Source organism: Schistocerca gregaria, chromosome 1 (assembly GCF_023897955.1).
Source record: "Schistocerca gregaria isolate iqSchGreg1 chromosome 1, iqSchGreg1.2, whole genome shotgun sequence".
Taxonomy (NCBI): Eukaryota; Metazoa; Arthropoda; class Insecta; order Orthoptera; family Acrididae; genus Schistocerca; species Schistocerca gregaria.
In genome coordinates this window covers 1,067,155,733-1,067,179,913 of record NC_064920.1, presented here as the reverse complement: position 1 = coordinate 1,067,179,913, position 24,181 = coordinate 1,067,155,733, and the positions used below count along the sequence as shown (strand labels likewise).

At 41.7% G+C, this 24,181-nt stretch overlaps 1 protein-coding gene across 2 annotated transcripts in view; it reads left to right on the top strand.

Annotated features, from left to right (window-relative positions):
* The first annotated feature begins 85 nt into the window (after positions 1 to 85).
* LOC126281408 (zinc finger SWIM domain-containing protein 8 homolog) overlaps positions 86 to 24,181 on the top strand; it is a 463,855-nt gene continuing 439,759 nt past the window's right edge. Inside the window, exon 1 of one of the 2 annotated variants that reach the window (XM_049980356.1) lies at positions 86 to 667. In XM_049980356.1, the coding sequence (XP_049836313.1) occupies positions 493 to 667 (175 nt within the window). In that variant the 5' untranslated portion in view covers positions 86 to 492. The remainder of the gene's footprint in view (positions 668 to 24,181) is intronic. The other variant, XM_049980349.1, reaches the window with a different exon arrangement.

Genomic DNA, 24,181 nt, shown 5'->3' with positions numbered 1-24,181 from the left:
AGAAATATGATGTCGAAGAAAGAAAATTGTATTTCGTGTGTAGATTCTTACCAATCAATGACGATGGCAGCAGAGCAGTGAATTCCGTCTGTAGATTCTAAACAATCAATGATGATGGCAGCAGAGTAGTGGGCGCCATATTTGTTGTTGTCGTCGGTGGGGGTAGGCCGAGCTGGTGCAGAAGTGCTGGGAAGGAGTGGTTGCGAGGGGAGCGTTGGTGAGGGTGGATTAGAGCGCTGTTGTGTGAAACTGGTGAAAGAACTTGCGTTAGTCGATTTCCGTGTGTGCTTTGTTGTGTTTTCAGTTTACGTCTTGTCTTATCATTATAAGTAGAACATGAATTATCAGTGATCAGTTAAATCCAGCCCCGCGAGTGATTAGCTTACTGAGGATTGGAGGTAGATGCCAGGTTTTGTATCTTTGTTGTGAAATAAACCAGCCACCAAGCTGGCTGGCAGTCCAGTTGTGTCGGGGGTCGATGACCCCCGTACGATGCTGGACTGGGAAGAGGGGGATAGATTTTCTTTCGAGGATTCTGATAGGTTCGAAGAGGATTCACTGTGCAGTTGGAGCAGTGAACCCGAATCATTGTGCAACAATTGGAGAGGATGGAAGAGACCAACTTTAGGATCTGGCACTTTTGGATTGTTGAAGAGGACACCAGAAGGTAAGAAAAAAATACAGTTTAAGGGTTAATGTTTGTTGTTACTGCTGCAGATTTTTACATCCGTCTGTATGCTGTAGGATTCCACGTAATTTGTTGTCTTGATCACGATGCAAAATAATATGGAAGTGCTGTACTAATTTCATGTTGAAAACTACTTCGTGTCTAGTTCGTAATATTACGTATCTGTAAAGGGGGTACTACGGCAGTAACCCGGGGATAGTTGATAGTTTGGAGGTAAAATTTTCTCTCTGTTCTGGTAATTAATATATATTATGATTGCATCGGTGTCACGTTGCTGATTAATGTGTAGTATTTGTATGAATTTCTGTAGGAGGTTAGTCGTGTTCGTGTAAGATTTAGTAACAGCGCAGCAATCTTGAAAGTAACATTTTGCCGTAAATCGCTTTGTTTCTTGCAGGAGCGATCTACAGTCAGGGCTCGTAGAATATTTAGATTTGCGTATTGACATCTCTTCAAGCAGGATTTTTGTGTTGAATAAGTGAAGAGTTCAATCAAATGGGTTGAAAAACCCGTCCGCAAAGGCAAACTCTTTACGTTGGTTTCCTTTGTTCTTGTGGGCCTCCATTACTGATGGCATAGACTGCGCTCGGAGCTAGCGTAAATAACTGGATATGGGGTGTTAAGAATGTTGGAGGCCTATACAATTTCAGTAAGAATTTTAAATTCGTAAGAAAAGTAACTCGTAATGCGTTTAATTTGTATTGCTTTAATGAATGCATGGATATGTGATGTGTGGATTTGTGGCCATGTAAAAAAGTCTCTTTTTTTATCTGCATTTCAGGGGTTTGCATTAGTCCTCTCCATACGTTTGTTCGTTGAAACTTTCTACACTACTTAAATAAGAGACTGTGTTATAGTACACAATGCGTCGAAATATAAAGTAATTTGGTTTGTTTTGTGTTAACGAACCTAGCGTACAGTACTGGTTTTTGTAGCTGAGTATGAGGGATTTTGCAGAAGACATACATAGCCAATACTATGTCTCTTCAAGCAGAACATATTGAGTCAATAGCTAACACAGCGATACATTTATGTATGTCCACACAATTGACGTGACTGAAGGTAGCATTATACAAACTGCCAGTTCCAATATTTACGTTAAAAGTTGCACACTCGTGAGCCTCAATATTGCTGCTCTCTTGTTGCTTTGTAACGTTTAACCCAAACAAAGCAAAAATGATAACCTGTATCACTTATGGCAATAGAAACAAAGGTACGTGGAATCGCGTGTTAGTATCAGTAAGATGTGAATAAATGTAGACCCATCCAAGCGATCATGAAGATTTCCGAAGTTGCAAGTATTTACCAATCGAATGCTTAGCATACTTAGAGTATCGGTATCTACAGAATTTTGTCAGGAAGGTGTGATGGAAAACGCGTTTGTGAACAGACTACTTCGTTTTTGAATCCGTAGAAGCACTTAAAGACTAATGCTTGTCGTATGTTGAGAGAGATAATGTAACTGCCCATCACGTAAATTGTGACCGTAAGACCTTACCAGTAAACGTTACTGATAAATGTGGATAACGAGCCCCCTTTCGACACGAGATGGTGTCGGATATGGGCTTGGCAATGATTTCGTCCGGGGCGAAGTTGCGGCAGGGATTCGACGTCAGCTGTGCAGTCGCTGGCAGCTCCAGGATGCGCACAGACAAGCAGAACAGGTGTCTTGCAGAGCGACGGCCGGCTGCTGACCGCCAAGGCCGGCGGTATAACGGCGGACATTGCCCGCGGCTTGCACAGACACATTCGTCAAACATTAGCGGACTCTTGCCCCATTGCGGTGCATCGGAACGTCTCCTATTTATAGCCCTTGAATTTCACAGGAAACAAAAAAATGCATTGCGACCGTGCGAGTCGCATAACGGGAATGCAGTGTTTTCCTTTATTAGATGTGTACAAAGTTGTCTCCAAACGTTCTGCGATTTTGTGGTTAGCGTTAATTCAATAGTACGGAGTGAAAGCTGATGTACGCCATCCAGTATATCATGTAACTATTTAATAACAATGCTTTGTCAGTGACCCGTTGGTGTTGACTGGACTGCGTTAGGATTACTGTAATCTACAACAATATAATAAAAGTTGGATCGTGGACACACCACTTTCTTTCAAGAGTAGTTTATATACTATATACGTAATTATGTCTTAAAATATTTTTCGGACACTCGCCCGCTTGTCAGTGACGGGTTTTCTGAATTTACCGTGCAGTTTTAGTGTATGTAACGAAAAGTTCGATAAATGTGGCGTGGTCGTAGTTATGATGCCACGCTCTAGATCAGTTACCATAACCCATATTTCCTATTCACCTTCGTTGCCTTCGCCATATCACAACCAAATTATCACCTTCAAACCTAGCTTGGACTAAATTACATATCAGTCTGTTGCCGCAGCCAAGATTTCACATTGTATCCCAACAATTTTATGGGTATTATAACAACATAAAGTTCAATGTCACTGTCGTTGCAATGGCTATTGCACAGAGTTCAAGAGTCAGGAAGTCATTGTTCCCTCACTACAAAAGAATGCATCCACGGAGTATAATGCAAGCTCAACAGTTGTTTTAAGCTGTTCTACCGGTACGTTCTAATACTGCACTAAACATTTTCACAGCCACCATTGGGTAACTTGGTCAGTTGGTAACTTAGCCTGCTTAGATTGACCTTATACAGGCTGCTGAGAAGATGAATTTGATTTCTCTTGCTGTATGTCTTAGTTTTTAGCATGACATAAATGTAGCAACTGAACACACATGGACTGTAAACGGCCACAACTCCTGATTCAGCAAAGATGGCTTTACAGTAGAAATGCGCTCTCATTATGTTAATTTTCTGTCAGTGGAAAAGTTCAGAAGTTCAACATTTGCGACGTTGCTCAGTACTAATGTGTCACCGAGGCCGCATGTGTTCTGTGTTTTTATTTGTTGTTGTGGTGTTGAGTACGGAAATTGGTTTGATTCAGCTCTCCGTGCTCTATCTTGTAGTAAAGCCATTGTTTCCCACTAAAATTGTTATCCACCACAATGCCCGCATTACCAAATTGGCATTTTCTCGATGCCTCAGGATGTCTTGCCAACAGATCTCTTCTTTTAGTCAAGTTGTGTCGTAAGGTTCTTTCCTTCCCTATTGGAATTATTACCTCATTATTTAACCGACCTACCCGTCTGTCAGCCTTCTCCTGCACCACCACATTTCAAAACTTTCTATTACTCTTTGTCAGAACGATCGATCGTCCACGTTTGATATCAGCTCAAGGCTTTATTTCAGACAAATACATCCAGAAAATACTTCCTAACACTTTAACTTATATTTGATAATTTTCTCTTTTCCACACACTTTCTTGCTTTGCCAGCGTGCATTTTATATTTTCTTTACTTCGGATAAAAGTCTGCTAAAATTCTAGGCTTTCTGTCTGCGTTCGTAAGAAAGTGGTGTGTTGAAGCTAATAATACACTTGACGATATGATTGTATTAAATAATACGTCAAGGATTGCATGTTAACGTAGCACTGCATCGAAGCTTAGTTGTATTAATTTTCTCAAGGAAGGGTATTAAGTTACTCAAAAACGGGAGGCATGATACCGCTGGATGTGATACGTCTGATCGTTTTTCAGACAATCCAACTATTTCTGCAATCACAAAATACAGTTTACGGTGGGGTTCGGACACGTTCGGTATTTTCCACATACACAAATTTTAGAAGAAAGTGTTGGTAAGTTAACTAAACTTCTTGAACTAGGTGAAGAGAGAAACCTGGAGTTTTGTTACTGAACTGAGCTTTGACACAGTGACGAACGAAAGGCAGTGAGTAAAATCTTTCTCGATTTCGTGATGAATATCTCCTTCGAGCGTGACAGGGAGAGAAAGAAACTGTTTCAGGTTTTCTTGTCAAGTATCTATCTGTATGTGCAGTAGTGTCACTATAACACTTTACAAAGTGGCTGGAATTAAGACATGTCTGGTAGCTTAGTCTAAATGCAATTATGACAGTAATCGAAAATCAGCATTTAGTCACAACACACAGCTAACGAAGGAAGAGGATGCCAATGCATGCAGAGGAAGGTCTTGCCATAATACCCTACGTGGTTTCCAGCCGACAATCACATACTTCTGTTTTTCAGTTCTAAGCGCCGAACTGACGCTAAAATAAAAAGAAGCACGAGACTAATCGAGAGCTCAATGTTTAGATTCGTACGACCGCATTTGTTATGAAACAAATCGTCGACAAAATACCGTTGTCTGCTAACCAGATAATAAATTATTTTGAAGCGTTGCTTAAGGTTGGTTTTGTGCATTCTACTTGCATTTGTAATTGCTATACATGGTGAAAAAAATATTTAAACAGACTAACTAACTCAAGTTGCATGGGACACCAAAGCAAATATTCTTTGCTTATGTCATAACTTTGAGCATTATTTTATCTGATAGAGGGTGTATTCAGTCTTCGGTTGTAAGAGATGTGTGATGAGAGTAATGAGATTGACAAGGCTGCAAGCTATCTGGCAACGCTGTTTCGTTGTGTGTAGACCTCGATGTTCATCCCTTGCAGATGCTTAGGCCGAATTTCAGTTCCGTTCAGCCACCACGTGATTTGAGAGCGCCATGACGCGAGAGCTTGTGTGTGTGTGTGTGTGTGTTTTACGAAAATGGAACAGCGAAATTTAGAGTAATACGTCGTTCTCAAGTTTTGTATTAAACCGCGAATTTGGCCTTTCACAAGTTCAGGCCTGTGGGGAACATTCCTTGTCAAGATTATGCGAAAAGTTTGTGCCGAAACACCTCACAACTGAGCAGAAAGGCAATCGAAGAAACGTGTAGCATTTGACGATGTCACTATGGCTCCAGTATATTAGGACTTGTTTTTGTAAAACAGATCTGATGATGGCCATTATGACAGAAATCGATAGATTGATAAAAATTTTGTGACCATAGACGTGAACTGAAAGGAATTTATTTTATATTTGGATCACTGTTCAATTCACGACCGTGTCGCATGTTGTGAGTTGATCTACTTGAGAAGTCTGCCAAGGACCATGAATGGTTCAGTCTTATAACAGGGGAAGAATCTTGGACTTCTGAGTACGATCCTGAGACAAAACGGCAAAGTGGGGAGTGGCACACTGAGACACCATGGCCGAAAATCTCGAATGAGCATATCAAAGCAATGCTATTTGCTTTTTTTTTTTTTGCAGTGGGGTATCGTGCGTAAAGAATTTGTTCTTCCAAGACAAAGTGTTAAGAATGATTTTGAAGTAATAGGCCTAACATCAGAAGAGGCACCAATGTTAGCACGGAATAGAGGATCATGGAGGAATTTTATAAGGGGGGCTATGCTCCAGACTGAACGTTGAAAGGCATAATCAATCTTAAATGATGATGATGATACAAAGTGTCAACCAAGTGTCATGCAAACATGTCTTTGAAAGTCTCAGGAAAAGGGTGAGTCAAGTGAGACAGGACGTTGCAGACAAGTGGATGCTGTATCACGACAACGTCCCGTGTCGCACGGTCGCTTCCATTATGGAATTTTTTGCCTCTGAATGTGTTGTGCTTCACCCCCCTCCCTCCCCCCCTATTCACCTGATCCGAGTCGTAGTGCCTTAATTTCTTCTCCCGATACTGAAAAATGTTCTAAGATGACGTCATTTTGGGACTTTGGAGAACATTCTTTTAAATATGACCTATGTGATAAATGCCCTACCAGTTGAAGCCTTTCAGCGCCAGTACCAAAACATCTACTGCGCCAGTGTATAGCTTCCGAAGGGAACTAGTTTGAATTAGGCAATATTATTGTTTGAAGAATAATTTATGTTGTTGTAATGATGATAGCTTTGGTAGATTACAAAAATCAGTCTCATTTTTCTCACACGTCTGGTAATGACTGATTTGTTGTGCTAATGGTCCTGTTGCAGCGGCAGAGGACATACTTCATTTATCAGGTATAGTATATGTTTCACATTAACATTTAATTGGGAAATTTGTGTTAAGTTCTATGGGACCAAACTTCTGAGGTCATCGTTCCCTAGTCGTACACACTGCTTTCTCTAAATTAAACTAACGTGCGCTACGGACAATACACACACACGCCCGAGGGAGGACACGAACCTCTGACGGTGGGAGCCGCGCAAACCGTGGCAACACGCCCGAGACCTCGCGGCCACTCACATTTAATTGTACGTCTTGACCCACCACGGGACGAGTAAACTGGTTTGGTTGGTGCTTACCACATAGCGATCTGTCTTCTACATCCACAATTGATATATTTGGACTGAGCTTAATCCTCCTGCCACATTTACTCGCTTTCATCAAGCGCAGTTCTACGCGAATGGTGGGCAAGTGTTGTTGGTGACTTTAATTGGGCTGTATCTCCTACCTAGGCCGTTAAATGGCTGTCATTATTACAAATTCTTCGCCAGAGCACTGCCAGAATTGCTGGATGACGTGTTTTGCCACTTGCTACAAGCCAGTGCATTTGGTTCCTGCATTGTGGGCTCCGGCACATTTCGGTCGCCCTGTGCGTCGATTCATGTTCAAATGTGTGTGAATTCCTAAGGGACCAAAGTACTGCTGAGATCATCGGCCCCTAGACTTAAATACTACTTAAACTAAGTTTACTAACTTCTGCTAAGAACAACACACACGCGCGCACGTACGCTCAAAGGAGGACTCGAACCTCTGGCTCGAGTGACCGCGCAATCCGTGTCGTGGCGCTTCAAGCCGCGCGGCCATGATTCTTCAACCGACAGTTTCTAGAAAAGTGGTCCTGGACGATGGCCTTCTGTAGACTATGGGGAGAGATGTGCAAACTTCTTAACAAAACCGCTGTTGAATCTTATTGGATCTGGTTCCCACTATAGTAGTAGCAGCAGCAGCAGTCTTTGACGGTGTTAAATAAAACATGCTCCGCAGGTATAACCTTCCCTTAAGAGTTAATGGAGACATTTTTTTAACCTCTACTGCAGTTGAAGTAATTATGTTGTGTTAATGTTATTGTCTCTTGGTAATAAAGAATTAAAAATTATTTGGTACTTTTTGCCTACTGCAAGACAAATTTGATGTCCTCATAAAATAGTGCCTCACAGAAAATCACTCAGTTTGCTGGTTTAATAATTTTCATCCAGAGAAAACACCTTCTGCAGGTTTAAAAAGTCGTCACTGGAAGATATCACTTAAGAGAAAATTGAGGTCCTGTGGAACTTAACCGACTTTGTCGGTTTAAATAATTTTCAGACTGCATATGTAAACATTACTTATGCAGATAGTGCGTGAATAACATAAAATCATCAGGCTAGTAGAATACGGTCGTTTCATTCTGGGAAGGAAAGAAAAGAAAAAGATTGTTGTAGGTGACAGTAAAAGCGTATAATTCTCGGATACTGTGGACATAAAACAGCAGCTAATTCCATAACTTTGAATGTTTTATTCTCCCTTTTTCCAGAAATAGTGTTAGAGGTCTAGTATCGAACCTGGTCAATAATATTGCTTAGGTTCCTAACCTAATCGTATTTGAACTGTGTGACCAGGTATGAACAGCAATAATTAGTCCAGTTTGTAGAAACTCAACAGCCATGAGAAGGATTCAGCAGTTCCTGTCAGTTCGCAGAGTTAAGCACCGTTTGGGTACACTGTGCTGTTGACAGTTCTCCCTCCACATTCCGGCAGTAGGACAGAAAGGGTGGTATCGAACAGTCTCTGATCAGCCGTGCCTCTCTGCTGTCTTTCATGCAGTGACGGCATTTGACACTGTTGATGGTGAACCGACCGTCGGATGGAGACATTAGAAAGGAGTAGGCTATGTGCTTGCACCGGGTTTCACCCCCCACTCCTGTGTCATCTCGCAGGCTAGCGCGCGCGCGCACACGCACACACACACACGCACACACACACACACACACACACACACACACACACACACCTATTTTTAAATCTTCAACAACTGTTATTCGTGTATGATATTTCAAGGTAGATATTGCACATGGAACAAAGCATATAATGAACAAAATTATGTTTGGGTGAAAAGAAATCGAAATTGCCCTACTTAGGCAATATTTCGATACCATTTTTCCATGCACATATATTAAGAGCTACAATACACAAAATATAATTAAAAATTAGTTTACTACGCCATTTGTGACAAGCTCTAGGCAATGAAGCTTCAACCATAAAGTTTGGCAGCACTGAGACTTCGGTTGATGTTGGGATCTGTTGCAGGTCTGATATTCCACATACAATTTACTTATAGTACGAGAACGGCGCTTGAATCCACCAGCCCGTAGCTCTTTCAGGACGTTGGCCCACGAAATTGAGTCGTTTTATCTCGTTAAACTTGCTCAGGCACTTGCCGCCCAGAGCCATGAGTAAGCGAAATTGAGTTCTCAGTTACCTCATTTGAAAATAAATAGAACGGCTTTGTTCCATTCGTGATAAGCTGTTTCATAAAACTCGTGGGCAGTATGGGCTTAATATGACTCAGACGGTAAGTGCTGGACTACCAACACAAAGGTCTTGATTCGGTTAAAACTCTTCCTATCACATATCTCTGGCGGTGATTCGTTAATGTCGAAAATTCCAAGTTGCGCCGCGATTCGGTGTGCATGTTGAACTGTAGATCACATCCGATGTAACTGCTTGCCAGATCGAGGGTCGGAGTAAGGTGAGTGTAGGACCTCTAATAAGATCGTGCCCAGTAAGGCACTGTGTTGGTTAAACAAACATTCTATTCGAGGGCAGTGTTACATAATATATACAGCTCAGTCACATTGTGACCTCTGCCTATGTTCTCCGTCAACAACTCTCAGACGGCAGGTAACAGCACTGGCAATAGATTGAATTGAATTTTATTTGATCCTGTAAGATTACATTGTGTACAGTAAATGTACGTGTAATATAGGACATGTCAAAGTATTAACATTCTTTATCACTTATTTTTCTACACCTTTAGCTTACATTTTTACATCACTGGTAATGAATAACAATATATACAAATTTAATGGCATAAGTATTCTGCACATAACTAATGAGGAAGTATTGAATAGGATTGGGGAGAAGAGAAGTTTGTGGCACAACTTGACCAGAAGAAGGGATCGGTTGGTAGGACATGCTCAGAGGCATCAAGGGATCACCAATTTAGTATTAGAGGGCAGCGTGGAGGGTAAAAATCGTAGAGGGAAACGAAGAGATGGCTACACTACGCAGATTCAGAAGGATGTAGGTTGCAGTGGGTACTGGCAGATGAAGAGGCTTGCACAGGATAGAGTAGCATGGAGAGCTGCATCAAACCAGTCTCAGGACTGAAGACCACAACAACAACAAGTATTCTGCAACACTGTGAAACTCTTTTTCAATGAGATAGACTTTAAGTTTCTTTGGAAAGTCATTGTGAAGTACATTATCTTGCAGGTTTTTGCGCGGACTTCTTAGTAGTCTGATACCAGAGTACTGGGGCCATTTTTCTAGCATTGCCAGTCAGTGGGGTATGCTCCGTACTTCATTCTTCCTTCTTGTGTTGTGGGTGTGTACACTAGCATTTGTAATGCAGTCCTCACTACCTTTAAATTCTTGAAACAGTTTCTGCATGTTTCAGAGGTCTTTCTTCTTAAAATGGTCCTAATTGCTTTTTTTGTAATGTGAGCACTCGTTTTGTCTTTTGAGTTTCCACACACAGTCACTCCATACTGGAAGTATGGTTCGAAAAGTCCATGGTACACTGTACACAGAAGGTTCTTGTTTAAATACTGTGTTAGCTGCACCATTAAGAATATGACAGAGCTCAGTTTCTTACATACATTATTAATATGGTATTTTTTCCATTTCAGTTCATTATTCACAAGAATACCTAAGAATCTAGCAGATTCTAGTTCTTCCAGCCTTGTTCCATCAACCTCTAAATCCATGTCTACAGCCTTTTCCTTGTTTTTAAACACTTTGTACATAGTCTTTTTTAGATTTGTAACTAGTTCATTTTCCAACAGTCATTGAGCTGTGACATTTGCAGATATGTAGGCTCTTCTCTCAATCTGTTCCATATTTTGGTCACTATTTAGTATTGTCATGTCATCAGCATACAATATTTTCTTTTCTTCCACCTCAACACCTATATCATTAACAAACACATTAAATAACAACGGCCCCATTACCGAACCCTGCGGCACTCCATATTTGATGGTTTTGGTTTCTGATTGGTACGAGTTTCCTAATGATACATACTGCTTGCGGTTGCACAAGTATGATTTTATCCATTCATCGGATTGCCCCCGAATGCCATAGTTGCTTAATTTTTGTATCAGTATTTCATGGTCAATGTGTCAAATGTTATATAAAGCATGTCGGGGACGTAGAAAACAGTGCAGTTGTCGTAATGTGGTAACGGAGCGAATTATCTGCAGTCCAAACGGGCACGATCGTTAGCTTTCGGGCCAGGTTGGAAGCATTTCCGAAACGTAAGTTGTAAATTGTTCGCGTGCCGCCGTGATTAAAGTATTCCGTGTATGGCAAAATGGCGCTATCCAAAGACCGGCCCCGAGGTGCACCATGGGCCATGGTTGACAGGGAAGACGGCTGCCTAGAAGTGGGTGGGCGAATGGACGACCGTTCAGCCAACGTTGCTGCTTATGGGCCTCAGCAGCGGGCGCCTGGCTTATGAACCCATGCTGACTGCTGTTCATCGGCGACGAAGACTGGAATTTGCAATTCGCTGTCGCCAATTTACGTCTACCAAGTGGTGACAGATAGCCTTTTCAAATGAAGCGCACTTTAAGCTCCATCGGACTGAAAGCAAATACGCTGCAGCATTCGTCGGAACGGCCCAGGCTGGGGAGGGAGGATTAAGGTCTAGGGAACGCTTTCGCGGCATTCCCTGGTTGATCCCTACATTGTAGAAGACCCAGTGGATCCACACAGGTATGCAACTATCCTTGGTTATCGTTTCCACCCCTATATGAGTTTTATTTTCCTCGGTACGATGCTATATATCAGCAGGACAACGCAACATGGCACACAGCTCGAACCGTATGCGCGAGCACCAGGATGATTTTACTGTATCCTCCTGGTCACCAAATTCGCCGGATTTAAAAGCAATCGAGAATCTTTGGGTCCACCTCGATCGGGTGTTGATCGCGCCATGAGTCCTCAGCCTAGAAACCCAGTCAGTACACCTGGACATGGCACTGGAATGAGCATAGCTCCACATCCCTGTCCGATACTTTCCAGAACCTCATTGACTCTTCTTTGGCACGTCTCGCTGGAGTCCGCGCTGCAAAAGGTGATTATTCAGGATTTTGACAGATCATCACGGTGATGTGAAGGGACAGTGTATAAATTCAAGATCACTGCTTCAAAATGGCTCTGAGCACTATGCGACTCAACTTCTGAGGTCATCAGTCGCCTAGAACTAAGAACTAATTAAACCTAACTAACCTAAGGACATCACACGCATCCATGCCCGAAGCAGGATTCGAACCTGCGAACGTAGCGGTCACGCGGTTCCAGACCGAAGCGCCTAGAACCGCACGGCCACACCGGCCGGCGGTCCATCCAGTAAGGTGGCGTAAGGCCGTCACATTGAACGGAGATGATGATGATGGAGAAATAATGACTTGTAGTCAAAAGAATGGGGAATAATATGGAGTACTGGAATACTGAATAAAACTCCTGCTTTCACAAGAGAAATTGAACGACTCCACGTAAATAAGTATCGGCTCTTGAAGTTGAGGCGACACGTTATCTTTGGTCCAGTTAGCACTTTCTTACAGTTCTCTTAGCGTCTGCGGGTGACGCTGCTGTAACTGCGTAACCGACGCCGCAAGCTCCCACTTCGGTCCATGATAGTTACAGCGTCACCTTGCTTCCTGTGCCTCTCCTCAAAGCTCGACAGAACGAAGTGGCACAATGTAATAGTACTGGCTTCGCCTTCAGCCAGGGAGAGAGGTTAATGTTTGACGTCCCGTCGACAGTGACGTTAAATGACGCAAGGGCTCGGATTGGGAAGAGGAGAGGGATTCAGTCGCGCCGTGTCCAGCGCTTTATGCGATTTATGGAAATGGTAGGGTGGTTGGACGGCGCTTGATCATACTTAGGTCTGTGTTTAGCCCGTCCGGCCATCCAAATTTAGGTTTTCCGTGGTTTCTGTAAACCTATTATGATGAATGTCGGGGTGGTTTCTTGGAGGAAAAAAAGAAAGGAAAAAAACACGGTCCCTCTCGGTTCCCCATCAGAGCTTCTGTTCCGTCTCTAATGACCTCGTCGACCCGATATCCACCATCTATGAACGCATCCCTACCCAAAAAAATATAATTTTCCTTTCCTCACAGTAGTTCTGGTTACACATGTTCATAGGAGTTAGATGAGAGCGTCCGAAATGCGTTCAGTAAAGTTTGCCTATTCAAAAAGAGATGGGATGGTGTCGAGTCTTTATAAGACATTGAATTTTGCGAATCCAAGCTAATTATTACTTCGTTGTAGTCGTTCGTGATAAATCGTGTTGACCGCTTATTACATTTGCGCCCTACGGACTAATTACAAAACCTACAGTTATGTTTCATGACATCGCAGTTGTCGAAAACTCCATAAATAAAACAAATCTACCTGAAACATCGTAGACGGTAATTTTGCGCGAATAATTGTAAAAGCACGTGTGCGATTACGTTTTGCTCTATGGTAAACAGAAGACGAAATGAGTTGGGTAACTTGCAATCTGCTTGACATCGACACTGGTTGTTTGTTTGAATAAGCAACCTGTTCGAATTTTAGAGGTTAGTGGCATGTATTTCATTCGGGGTGATAAACAATTAGGAAAACTACGTAAGTGGAATTGACACATTAACGAATAAACATGCCTCTAGATGTAAAAAAAAGCATGTTATAACGGACTTCGGGAAGTTAGGTAGTAGCAAAGCGAAAAATTCACCTACTTAGAAAACAGCTGAAATTTCTATGCCACAGAAAGCAGATTTGCCGAAATCTTTGAAATCTTGTAGCCTTAAGAAACTGCTCCTCCCTCCCAAATTTAGATTTTTATAACAGTTGTTTAACATATTACTTGTTATTTTTATAGGTAAAGTTACATTTAGCTTCAACATGAATGACAATATTATTGTAAACGCCCATTACTCACATTGGTTATCACTGGTCAATCATGTACGCCAATTAGGTTTTAATTTTTAATTATGTCTCAGGAACATGATGATGGCCATTCGAAGACTGAAAGCGGTTTTTTTTTTTTTTTTTTTTGTTTTTTTTTTTTTTTTTTTTTTTTTTTTGAAGAATTTCTTGACATACAGCCGAGTGATCTAACGGTGATCCTGAAGAAATTACGAAATATATTAGGAACTTTGTCTGAATGACGACCCACATACCAAACTGCTGGAATACCATCACTTCAGGCAGTCTTCCTGGTCGTTATTGTTGGATTGCGTCTGCAAGACGTCTTACCTGTTACCAGCAAATCTCTGCAATGATTGTCACATCCCTCGGGGGAAGCAGTTCATAGTACGCCATACTCACTGTTTCACCAGATATATATAACCTTGTCTTTTGTGGATGCGTGAATGTCTTTGCACGGGGACTTCGTTTGGGTCAGCAATTCCTTTCTTTTCTTTATATTAGCAGAAAGACACAATTTTTCGTCACCAGTATTGATATAGTATAGGAATGGTCGATGTTTTTCACGAGCCAGTTGTAGAGCAAGCAGAGATGCACCTATGGCCACCCGCTAATTGTGATTTTGGCTTAGAGCATGCAGTACTCATGCATGCAAATGCCGCACAATGGTGGACTGATCACAGTTCATCACATTTTCCAGTTTTCAAGCACGTTGACGTGGATAATTGTGGATTAATACGTTTAAACGATCTTCATCAAACCCCGTACGTCTCCTTGAACTCGGAGAGACACTAATGCCAAAACGAGGAAACATTTTCTTGCCGTGCTCTGACCACTGGCATTATCCCCATACACGGCACAAATGTTTGTAGCTGTATTCCGCTGCTGTCACCCATCTATTGAACTCTTCGGGAATGTTCCGATTTCTCCATTTGGCACTCATTTTCATGCGTCCACAGCTCCACTCACCTCTCCAAATGACAGTAAGACAATATGTAAATTCGAATAGCAACAGTGAACTACAAATAAAGGGCGTCAATCAATAAACCCATAGCAATTGGAATATCAACATGCAAAACAAAAACGCACCAACCTAATACATTAACAGGCAGAAACACCGCTAGCTACTTCCGTAAATTGTACCCGCAAAAGATTGATTCTCATACCTACTCAAAATGATAATTGTGGTAATGACTCTTAGATTGCGTGAGCAGTACAAATAAGACATTCTGCGCCATGTATGATATATCGGTGAGTCGAACCCTCTCAGATTTAGTGATAAGATTGCCCAGTAAATAGTCCGTCAAAAACTTATCACAGACCAAGCTTGAAAACAGGAAGAAGCTGAATTGAACTGTGAAAAAAGAAGCGAAATACAAACAGTGAACGGTCGAATCTTGACAAGTGTTCAAAACTCCCTTATGCCATTTATTTATTTTTGACAGTATTATGAACTGTTTGTCCAGTCACTGAAATGTTTGATCTCTTTCTGCAGTCTTGGCAGTTGTACTACACATTGATTATAGTATATATAAGTCATGTGATAAGAATACGTTACTTTTGCAAGTAAATGTTATGAATAGTGAGAGTAGGCGAGATACTACATAGACTTTTCTCACAGAAATGAAAACAGGTGTGAACTATGTTACAACAAAAGGAGTTCAACAGTCAAGACTACCAAAATGGAATTCAACTTCAAAACGTATGTTTTGACAGAGCGCAGAGAAACTGTGTGATGTGAAACCGTTGCGTTTATTTGTTGCAGTTTCTGTGACTGTAATGATTTCATTATTTCCTTGGGAGTGATCACATTCATATGAACACCTAAATCGGGCAAGTAGACGTATCTCACTCACTCACCCACCAGGCGTACAAATTAGGGGCGTCGCTAAATATTACTATCATATGACACACGTGCTAACTTCGTGTATGACACACCAGACGTGTTTTCCGCTGGAGGATTCGGCTGACTTGTCTCCTTGTCATCAAACGTTTGTGGTTCCAATTCGAAAGCCACTTCTTTTCAACTGCTAACACAGGAGATGCACAGAATCAGCTGTCATTATAGGTCCGTATCATAACACCTACCTGTTGCAAACGAACATTATACCACGAGGGAGGTTTGTACACGGCTCGCTCTCTTGGCGGCCCAACACCGTGACCAATAAACCCCACGTCGCCATTGCCCTTTCAGGCTGGTGTATATTGCACTTCATGTCCTTGTACCGTCTGCTCTTTTTTTTATAGTACAGTATACCTTCCTGTTTTCATGCTTGATTTGTGTTCAGTTTTTGACGGGCTGGCCACTGGATCCTTACCCAGCTAACTGAGAGGGTGGGGGGTGGTTTGCGATGAGATCACCTTGCAGGTTCACGAGACTCGAAATATAAATATATCACCAGTTTACGTGTATCATCAAATGAGGTTTTCTCAAGTGGACCTCCAAGAACGAGAAAAACCAGAGATAGGAGAGTTAAAAGTCATTTGCAGTGATAACGACTGGACTTGTGCCACATGTGGAGACCAACTGACGAAAGAGAAAAATGGAAGCAAGTGGGTGCAGTGCTTATCCTGCCTCGCTCTGTACCATGAACTCTGCCAAAGCGAATCTGAAGTAAGACAGATTTAGATGTATGATCACTGTAGTTTCACCAATTAGTGTGATGATGGTGTTCAGACAGGAATAAGTCGGATAGTCTTATAATATGTGCTCTTAAAGTTTATTAGTTTTTTATCCTAAATTAAAGTTAACTTTAAACCTGAACCTTTTACTTGGTATTTGAACTGATGATATTTTTATAGAGGTTATTTTTATTATGAGTAAGTAATTTTTGCTAACCTTCTTGGTTCAGTATGTTCCTTTTGATTGTGTAAAAACATGTTCAGAAAGACATATAAATTATTTATAACAATCCTTATCACAAAGTTAGGTAGCTTTTGTTGTTTTTTTTTTAATTTAAAAGTCTCAACTCCACAAAAACTAAGCATAATGCTTTGAAATTGTTTTTGTTATAACGTACATGTGTAAACTTCAGTCACATAAGCATTTTCCACTGGAATGTGTGGCTAATAAACTAGTCACGTATAGAGTTACTGGCTGTATCACCAAGGGTGGTCCACTTATACGTTTGAGTGCAGATATCTTTGGAACAGCAGTAGATATTGAAAAACGAATTTTATAGGTATAAAGACAGAGGCTCATTAAAGTAAATAGTGAGACATCGTGAAATGTAAGCAAATAATATTTTCAACACAAAGTTATGTTTTTTTAGGTATACGCCATGTTATATCTTAAACAGTCAATAACGTGAAAAATCACAAAAAGAATGGCGTTGGTTGCATAGCAGTACGTAAATTACATCCCAAGAAATTGCAAAGCGATGTTGACTTTTGAGATGAATAAAACGTGCCGCTATTGCGCATCCCTAGATGCAAGCGTGGTCCACACGTTGCTCGTAATCGCGATGTGATTGACGTACGTAATCTTGCGCTGTTATAATGAAGGCAGAAAGTAATAATAGGGTTTCGTGTCACAAACATTGATATAAGTTGCTCTCTTGCGTGTGTTATTTATATCTACGTACACACTACGGAATGGTACCAGTCAATGTACTAAACCAACAATTCTTATATACCGATGGATAGAACGGGGCAGCCATGTTTAGAGGTTTCCAACGGCCTGATCTCTTCGCCATGAACTTATTTACCCGGGCACATGTGAAAAATGTGATGTATCGGGAGTTTCAAACAACAGTGGACAACATGAAAGACCAATTACCGCTGCATGTGCCACAATAACACCAGAAACTCTGACAGCGGTGAGTCGATCAGTGTCGGAACGTGCACAGCGGTGTAGGTATGTAAATAGCGATTTCTTTCAACATAACGTTGTAGCGTTTCTTCTGTGAGAAATGTAATTGCGTAACGGCGTATACTTTATCTGTTTCTGAGGAGACGTATGGTGTGTTATAGGTACTGCTGTACATTTTTGTAATCGATTCACCAAGTGTAAAAGTTTATTCTAACGTAATCATCAAAAATGTTCAGTGACACGACCTGTACATGTCATGTACCATTATGTAATTGCTGTACAACTGCGTATAACTAGCATTTACCCCTCTTTTAGATTCTTAGTCAGCCATTAATTGTGTTTACCGTAGCAGGTGATATTATTCCGTTTACTGTTACATCCATTCTGCTGCTGTAGTAAATATTAATGAAGCACGAACGAGTAAACCGTTTCCATTGTATGTGACTGGAGATTTATATTGGTACAAGTAACTGTAATAAGTACAAGTACAGTGTTTGTCGCATCGTAGTACGTTAATCACGGGCAACGTGGGGCTCACACTTGCATCTGGGCATGTGCAATAGCGCCGCCTTTCGTTTATTTACAGCGTCAGCTTTGCTTTGCAATTCCTCGAGATGTAATTGACGTACTGCGATGCAACCAATGCCGTTTTTTTGTGATTTTGTCACGCTATTGATTCGGTAAGCAGCAATGCGGGGTATGCATTTAAAAACCTAATTTTTTTATTGTAAATATTTGCTTACCTTTTAAAATGTCTCATAGTATTTACTATCAGGAGCTCCTGCCTTACATTCATGCATGCTTGAGAATGCCGTTTTTCGGTATCTGTTGTTGTTCCAGAGATAATTACGCTGAAACGTTTAAGTGAGCCACCCTGTATATGTTAAGAGCAAAACGCCTACTATGAAAAAGGTACTTAGTCGTCTTTTATTTTTACATGATAGACCAAACAAAGCATTTATGTTTTCCATCGGGTTGTAATCAGCTGCCTATATACAGGCAAATTACAGATCCATCTAATACAGATACTCTTCTTACAGGGGATTTACATCCCCAAATCTTATGATAAATTGTGGGAGTGCTTAATGAGATACACTTTTACTGTGTTTTAAAATATTTTGGGGATTTCGAAATTTCCTGTCCATTGTCCACTAGTAACTCGTCGTTGACTTTTGCACCAGAATAGAAACTCCATTCTTAAGCCTATTCAGGAATGTACAGTCTGTATGGAAATTATTTCTGCTTCTAGTGTTAGGGTTGTGAATTGCTGAGATCAGTCTAAATTCGTTCTTATTAACCACAAACATCATTAGCTAGGATTTGTATTGGCATTATTTGTTTGCCCCTGAAGAGAGACACAAGACGTTCGGTTAGCAACTTCAAACAATATTTGTATTGCATGCCTCTGCAGAACGAATACCTTTTCTTTTCTTTTCCTCAACTTAATAGCGATGCCTCAGTGGTTTCTGCCATAGGACAGAACTGAAAGTATGCTACCAACCCTGACTGCAAGTTTCGCAGTGAGCACACTGGACTCGCATTCGGAAGGACGACGGTTCAATCTCGCGTCCGGCCATCCCGATTTAGGTTTTCCGTGATTTCCCTAAATCACTCCAGGCAAATGCCGGGATGGTTCCTTTGAAAGGGCACGGCCGACTTCCTTCTCCATTCTTCCGTAATCCTATGAGACCGATAACCTCGCAGTTTCGCCTCTTCTCCCAAACAAACAAACAACCAACCTCACAGTGAGACACAGTTCCGAGTAAGAAGGGGGCAGAATTACGCCGTCGAAACGCTAGTGCCGTCTCAGTTCATTACGTGTTCGGATTTTGTTTATTAGAAGCGAAATATTGTGGGGTCTAGCCAGCGTCCTCGATCGAGTCCTCATTTTTAGCCTCTGACACGAGGCTGCTCTTCCACGCGCCAGAGAGAAAGCAGTTTCCTCGAGACACAGCTGGTTCTTGTTGAGGGGAAAGCTGAGAGCAGGAACTCACTGATGACGTTTTCTCTGCAGCACCCAGGTGACTGAATGCTTCACCCCAGGTGCAGTGTCGGTAAAGTAGCACGTGTATCTCTTCAATACTTTTTCTAACGCCTCTTAAATGTTCCCTTTTCACACATCTGCTGGGCCAAGAACTTCCAGTAAGGCAGAAACCCAACTTTTTTTTATCACACGCAGTTGTGTTGCACGCTCTTTCTCCCATGACTGGTAAACGTTGTTAATTTCAAAACTTAAATCCTGACTGCTGCTGGAACTGATAGGAAGATTGTAGATATCGGTTGGCTCTGCAGTGATTACTCATCATGTTTTTGGATACATACACCTCTAAGACAAGGGAATGGGCTGCTGTAACATTAATCAGAGCATTTGAAGAATTTTTGCGAGATAAGTATGTTCTTAAAAAGCTTCGTGTTTCATGGTTGCGATGTGTGCAACCGCATGTAGATCAAATAAACGAATAACTGTACAGCATTGCTTCTACAACTCTGCTGCTGAAAGACACGTTTCAAACATTTCAATATGTTTACTGTATTCAAACCTTGGTCTCCCTGTACAATTTTTAAATTCCATCCTCTCTCTATCTCTTTTTTTCTTCCTCCCACCCCTTTCATTTCCACGTTAACTATTGTGTGGTGCCTTAGAATGTGGTCCTAACAACCATTCGTTTAGTCAGACTGTGCTATTAAGCTATTTTCTCCCCAATTCCACGCATTATCTCTCGATTACTTGTCCGCGGAACTAGTCATCTGTAGCAACACATACCTGAAGCTGATATTCTCTTCTTGGGTTCTTTCTGAGGCTACACTCAAGATACAGTTTTAGAAAATACTGACGGCTATACGTATTCGATGTTAACAAATGTCTTGTTTTCGCGAAACTTTTCTCGCTGTTGGCTGTCTGCATAATCGTTTTGTGTGATCACCAGTTACTTTGCTGCTTAAACAGGATAAGTAGTATGCTATTTTTTCTGTGCCCTATTGCCTAAATTCATTTCCCAGCGTCACCTAACGTAATTCCATTACCCACCATTATCCTTGTTTCATTTTATTGATGTTCATCACACAATCTCTTTCCACGACCCATCAGTTTTAGAATTAAATTTTTACTTTGCAGCGGAGCAACTGTGTGTCGGACCGAGATTCGAAATCTGGACTTTCGCCTTACGCGGGCAAGTTCCATATCAGCGCGCACTGCGCTGCAGAGTGGAAATTTCATTCCTGTAAGATCCCTCAGGTTGTTACCAAGCCGTATCTCCGCAATATCCTTCCTTCTAAGAGTGCTAGTCTTGCTAGTTTCGCAGAAATCGTACGAAGTTTTGATTGAGGGGCGCCACTAGTGGAAGTAGGGCTTTGAGGACGGGTCATTAGTCGTGTCTGGGTAGCTCAGGCGGGATGAGAGCACTTGCCTGCGAAAGGCAAAAGCCTAGAGGTCGAGTCTCGGCCCGGCACACAGTTTTAATCTGCTAGTAGGTTTTACTCTATATTCTGCTTAACTGGTATCAAGTCGTTTGCCTTCTCTGACAAAATTACAATGCCATTGGTAAATCTCGAGGATGTCGTTCTCCCTTTCCTGTTTTCCCAGTATTTTTGTTTTTATCCACTTACGCATGGGTGTACCAGATGTGGTTGAAATTGCTTCAGGCGTTCTAGAAGTATGCTTACACAACACTGCTTACCCACCCCCAACCTTTTCGAATCGGTTTGCTAGTTGTCATGACTCCTACGGTAATTGTTTCCACGTACTACGCCATAAACATACAAAGTTGGTTCAGAATTGCGGCAGGCGGTGAGTTGCATTGTTGACCTAAGGCGTAGTTGCTACCGTGATTCAAACCACAATCGTTAATCTGGATCTCTACCGAAACATGCCTTTTTCGTGCATGTAAGGGTTTAGCAGTAAGCCGATCATTAGAGATAGAACATGGAAATGTAAATAGGTGAAGGGAGGAACCAGCGGCGACACACGCCGCTAAAGCGGAGTTATAAACAAGGTTTCTCGAAATTTCTTAACAAAGAAGATTTAGCAGGTATTCCAGAATTCGTATCAAGAACAGCTGCCAACAAGCACATACCCTGGTGTAGCGAACCAGCGGAAGTCAATAAAGGCGAATTTTTCCGGTCCAGGTTGATTACCATTTAGATTCCTTTCATTAGAGGATGGTGGTAAAAATGGTCCGTTTATAGCAGTCAAATACAACCAATCGCCCGATGAAATGTCTGCACCTAATCACCGGGGAACTGCAAAGATCCAATCAGCACAAAAGAAATTAAATAGTAGCAATTCGCAGAGTTAAGGACTTCTATCATTGACATCGATTTGTAGAGGTCTTTGGAACATATTCTGTGTTGCAGTTTTATGAAGTACCTCGTAGAAAACCATCTATTGACACACAATCAGCACAGTTTGAGAATGTATCGTTCTTGTGAAACGCAATAGGCTTGACGACAGCGGGTCAAAGTTGTGTCCATGTTTCCAGAGTTCCAGAAGGCTTTTGACAAACAGCTTCTAAACAAATAGCATGGCGGTGGAGTATCGTCACAGTTGTGCGATTGGATTCATGATTTTCTCTGAGTAAGTTCATAGGTAGTTGTAATTGACGGGAAGTCACAGAGTGTGGTTCCCCAAGGAAGTGTTATAGACCGTTGCTGTTATTAATCTGTATAAATGATTTAGGACACAATTTGACATAATTTTATATTGTTTGCAGATTGTGATGTCGTAATAGTATTAGAAGTTGGAAAAAAAATACAAAATCATTTAGACAAAATATCTGCTTGAAATTAGTTAAATCCCGACCTTTAGCTGCTTACAGGCGTTGATAAATATCAACGGGGACAGCTGAAAATGTGTGTCCCGAACTGGACTCAAAACCGGGAACTCCTACTTCCGCGGCAGACAGTCTATCCGTCTGAGCCAGTGATCTTCTTTAGTGTGGGTGCCTCACATTGCTCAGACTCTTCCGGGAATCGGTAGATTGATTGCCACGAGCAACGAATATAGTGGACAGGGCACTACAAATGTAGTGTGTGGACAGTAAGTTGGGAATGTGGGTCTCACGGATAGCGTCCAAAGATAAGTCCTTGCAGTCGCACTATCTTGTGTGTCCTCGGTGGCTCAGACTGATAGAGCGTCTACAATGTGAGCAGGAAATCCCGGATTCGAGTCCCGATCGGGGCACATATTTTCAACTGTCCCCGTTGTTACTTATCAACTCCTGTAAGCAGCTAATGGTCTGGATTTCATTGTAATTTCATTCTTCTAGAGCTGCAAGATGTCGGACATGTACAAAAAAACAGATATCTGCTTTGTTGCGAAAAGTGGCAACATATCGCTGTAAAGTGTTGTGTTGCACGGTAAATCACGCATATTTAAAGACTGTCAATTCAGCTGAATGCCTAGCAATTACAGTTACGAACTACTTCAACTGGGATCGCCACTTAAAAAAAGGCGGTATGGGATTCTAACCAGATAGCGTTGCAGGACGCCATCCAAAAAATTCAGAGAGCGGCAACTCGTATTACCCCGAAATAAGGAACAGATCGCGGATATATGATAAGATTTGGGTTGGGAATTGTTAAAGCAAATATGTTTTTCGTCACGGCGAGATCTTTTCACAAAATTAGTCATCTACATTCTCGTCCGAAGGCTAATACATTTTGTTGTCTAGGGAGAAAAAGCCATCGTGATCAGGGGTATTCATATGGCCAGTTTTCCCAGATGCTATTCGAATGTGAAACGGTACAGTAGTAGTCAAGAGATTGCGTATATGAAAACTATGCTTAACACTTCAGTGTGAATCTCCGAGTTGTCAGCTAAATGTCGATGTTCTGCGACGTGCCAGTGAAGTTATGTACACAAAGAAAGATCCAGAATCGTGCTGTTTCTTGTAGTTGATACCGTCGGTTTGAGTTCGTCGCGCCGTGTCTTTCTTCTCTTGTGTCGCTTCGCAGACTGCGGCACGGGGTGTAACCGGTTCCCTCTTTGTTTCTTTCCTCGCTTTCAGACCTGGGTTTGCAACGTGTCAGAAGTCTTGAAGCGACACGTTTTTCCCCTGCTGACAGACAGCTAACTTTGATTTGTAGTCGACGGTTTCGCAGTATGATTTTCATTCTCATCTTTCTCTTCCTCTACTTACGCTCTAGTACGTTGAAACAAAGAAACGGGGAGGACAGAGACGTTTTGCACACAACAGTACTTTACTAGACTTGGCCTTCATTTGGGAGTACCCTCCATCCTACTGGCTCACCTAATTAGCAAAGGGTGAACTGCCCGTATAATGACTTGGTATGATGGTCGTACCGTGTATTTATTAACATATAGGCAACTAAACTACCTATGGTTTATTGTGGATTGAGTGTGGCCTTTGTAGCATCATTTCCTTCCGTAAGTTCTCTATGCTACCGTTTCCTTTCACTGCAAAGGAAGTATAGGTTACTGCCGTAAATGCTTGAGGATGTGATACAATCTGCCATTTCACAAGGAATCAGCACGGATTCCAGAAAAATATTTCGTATGAAAAACGGCTTGCGTTATTCACACACGGTATTTCGCAAACAGCATTTGACGGAGAAAAGATAGAATCAGTT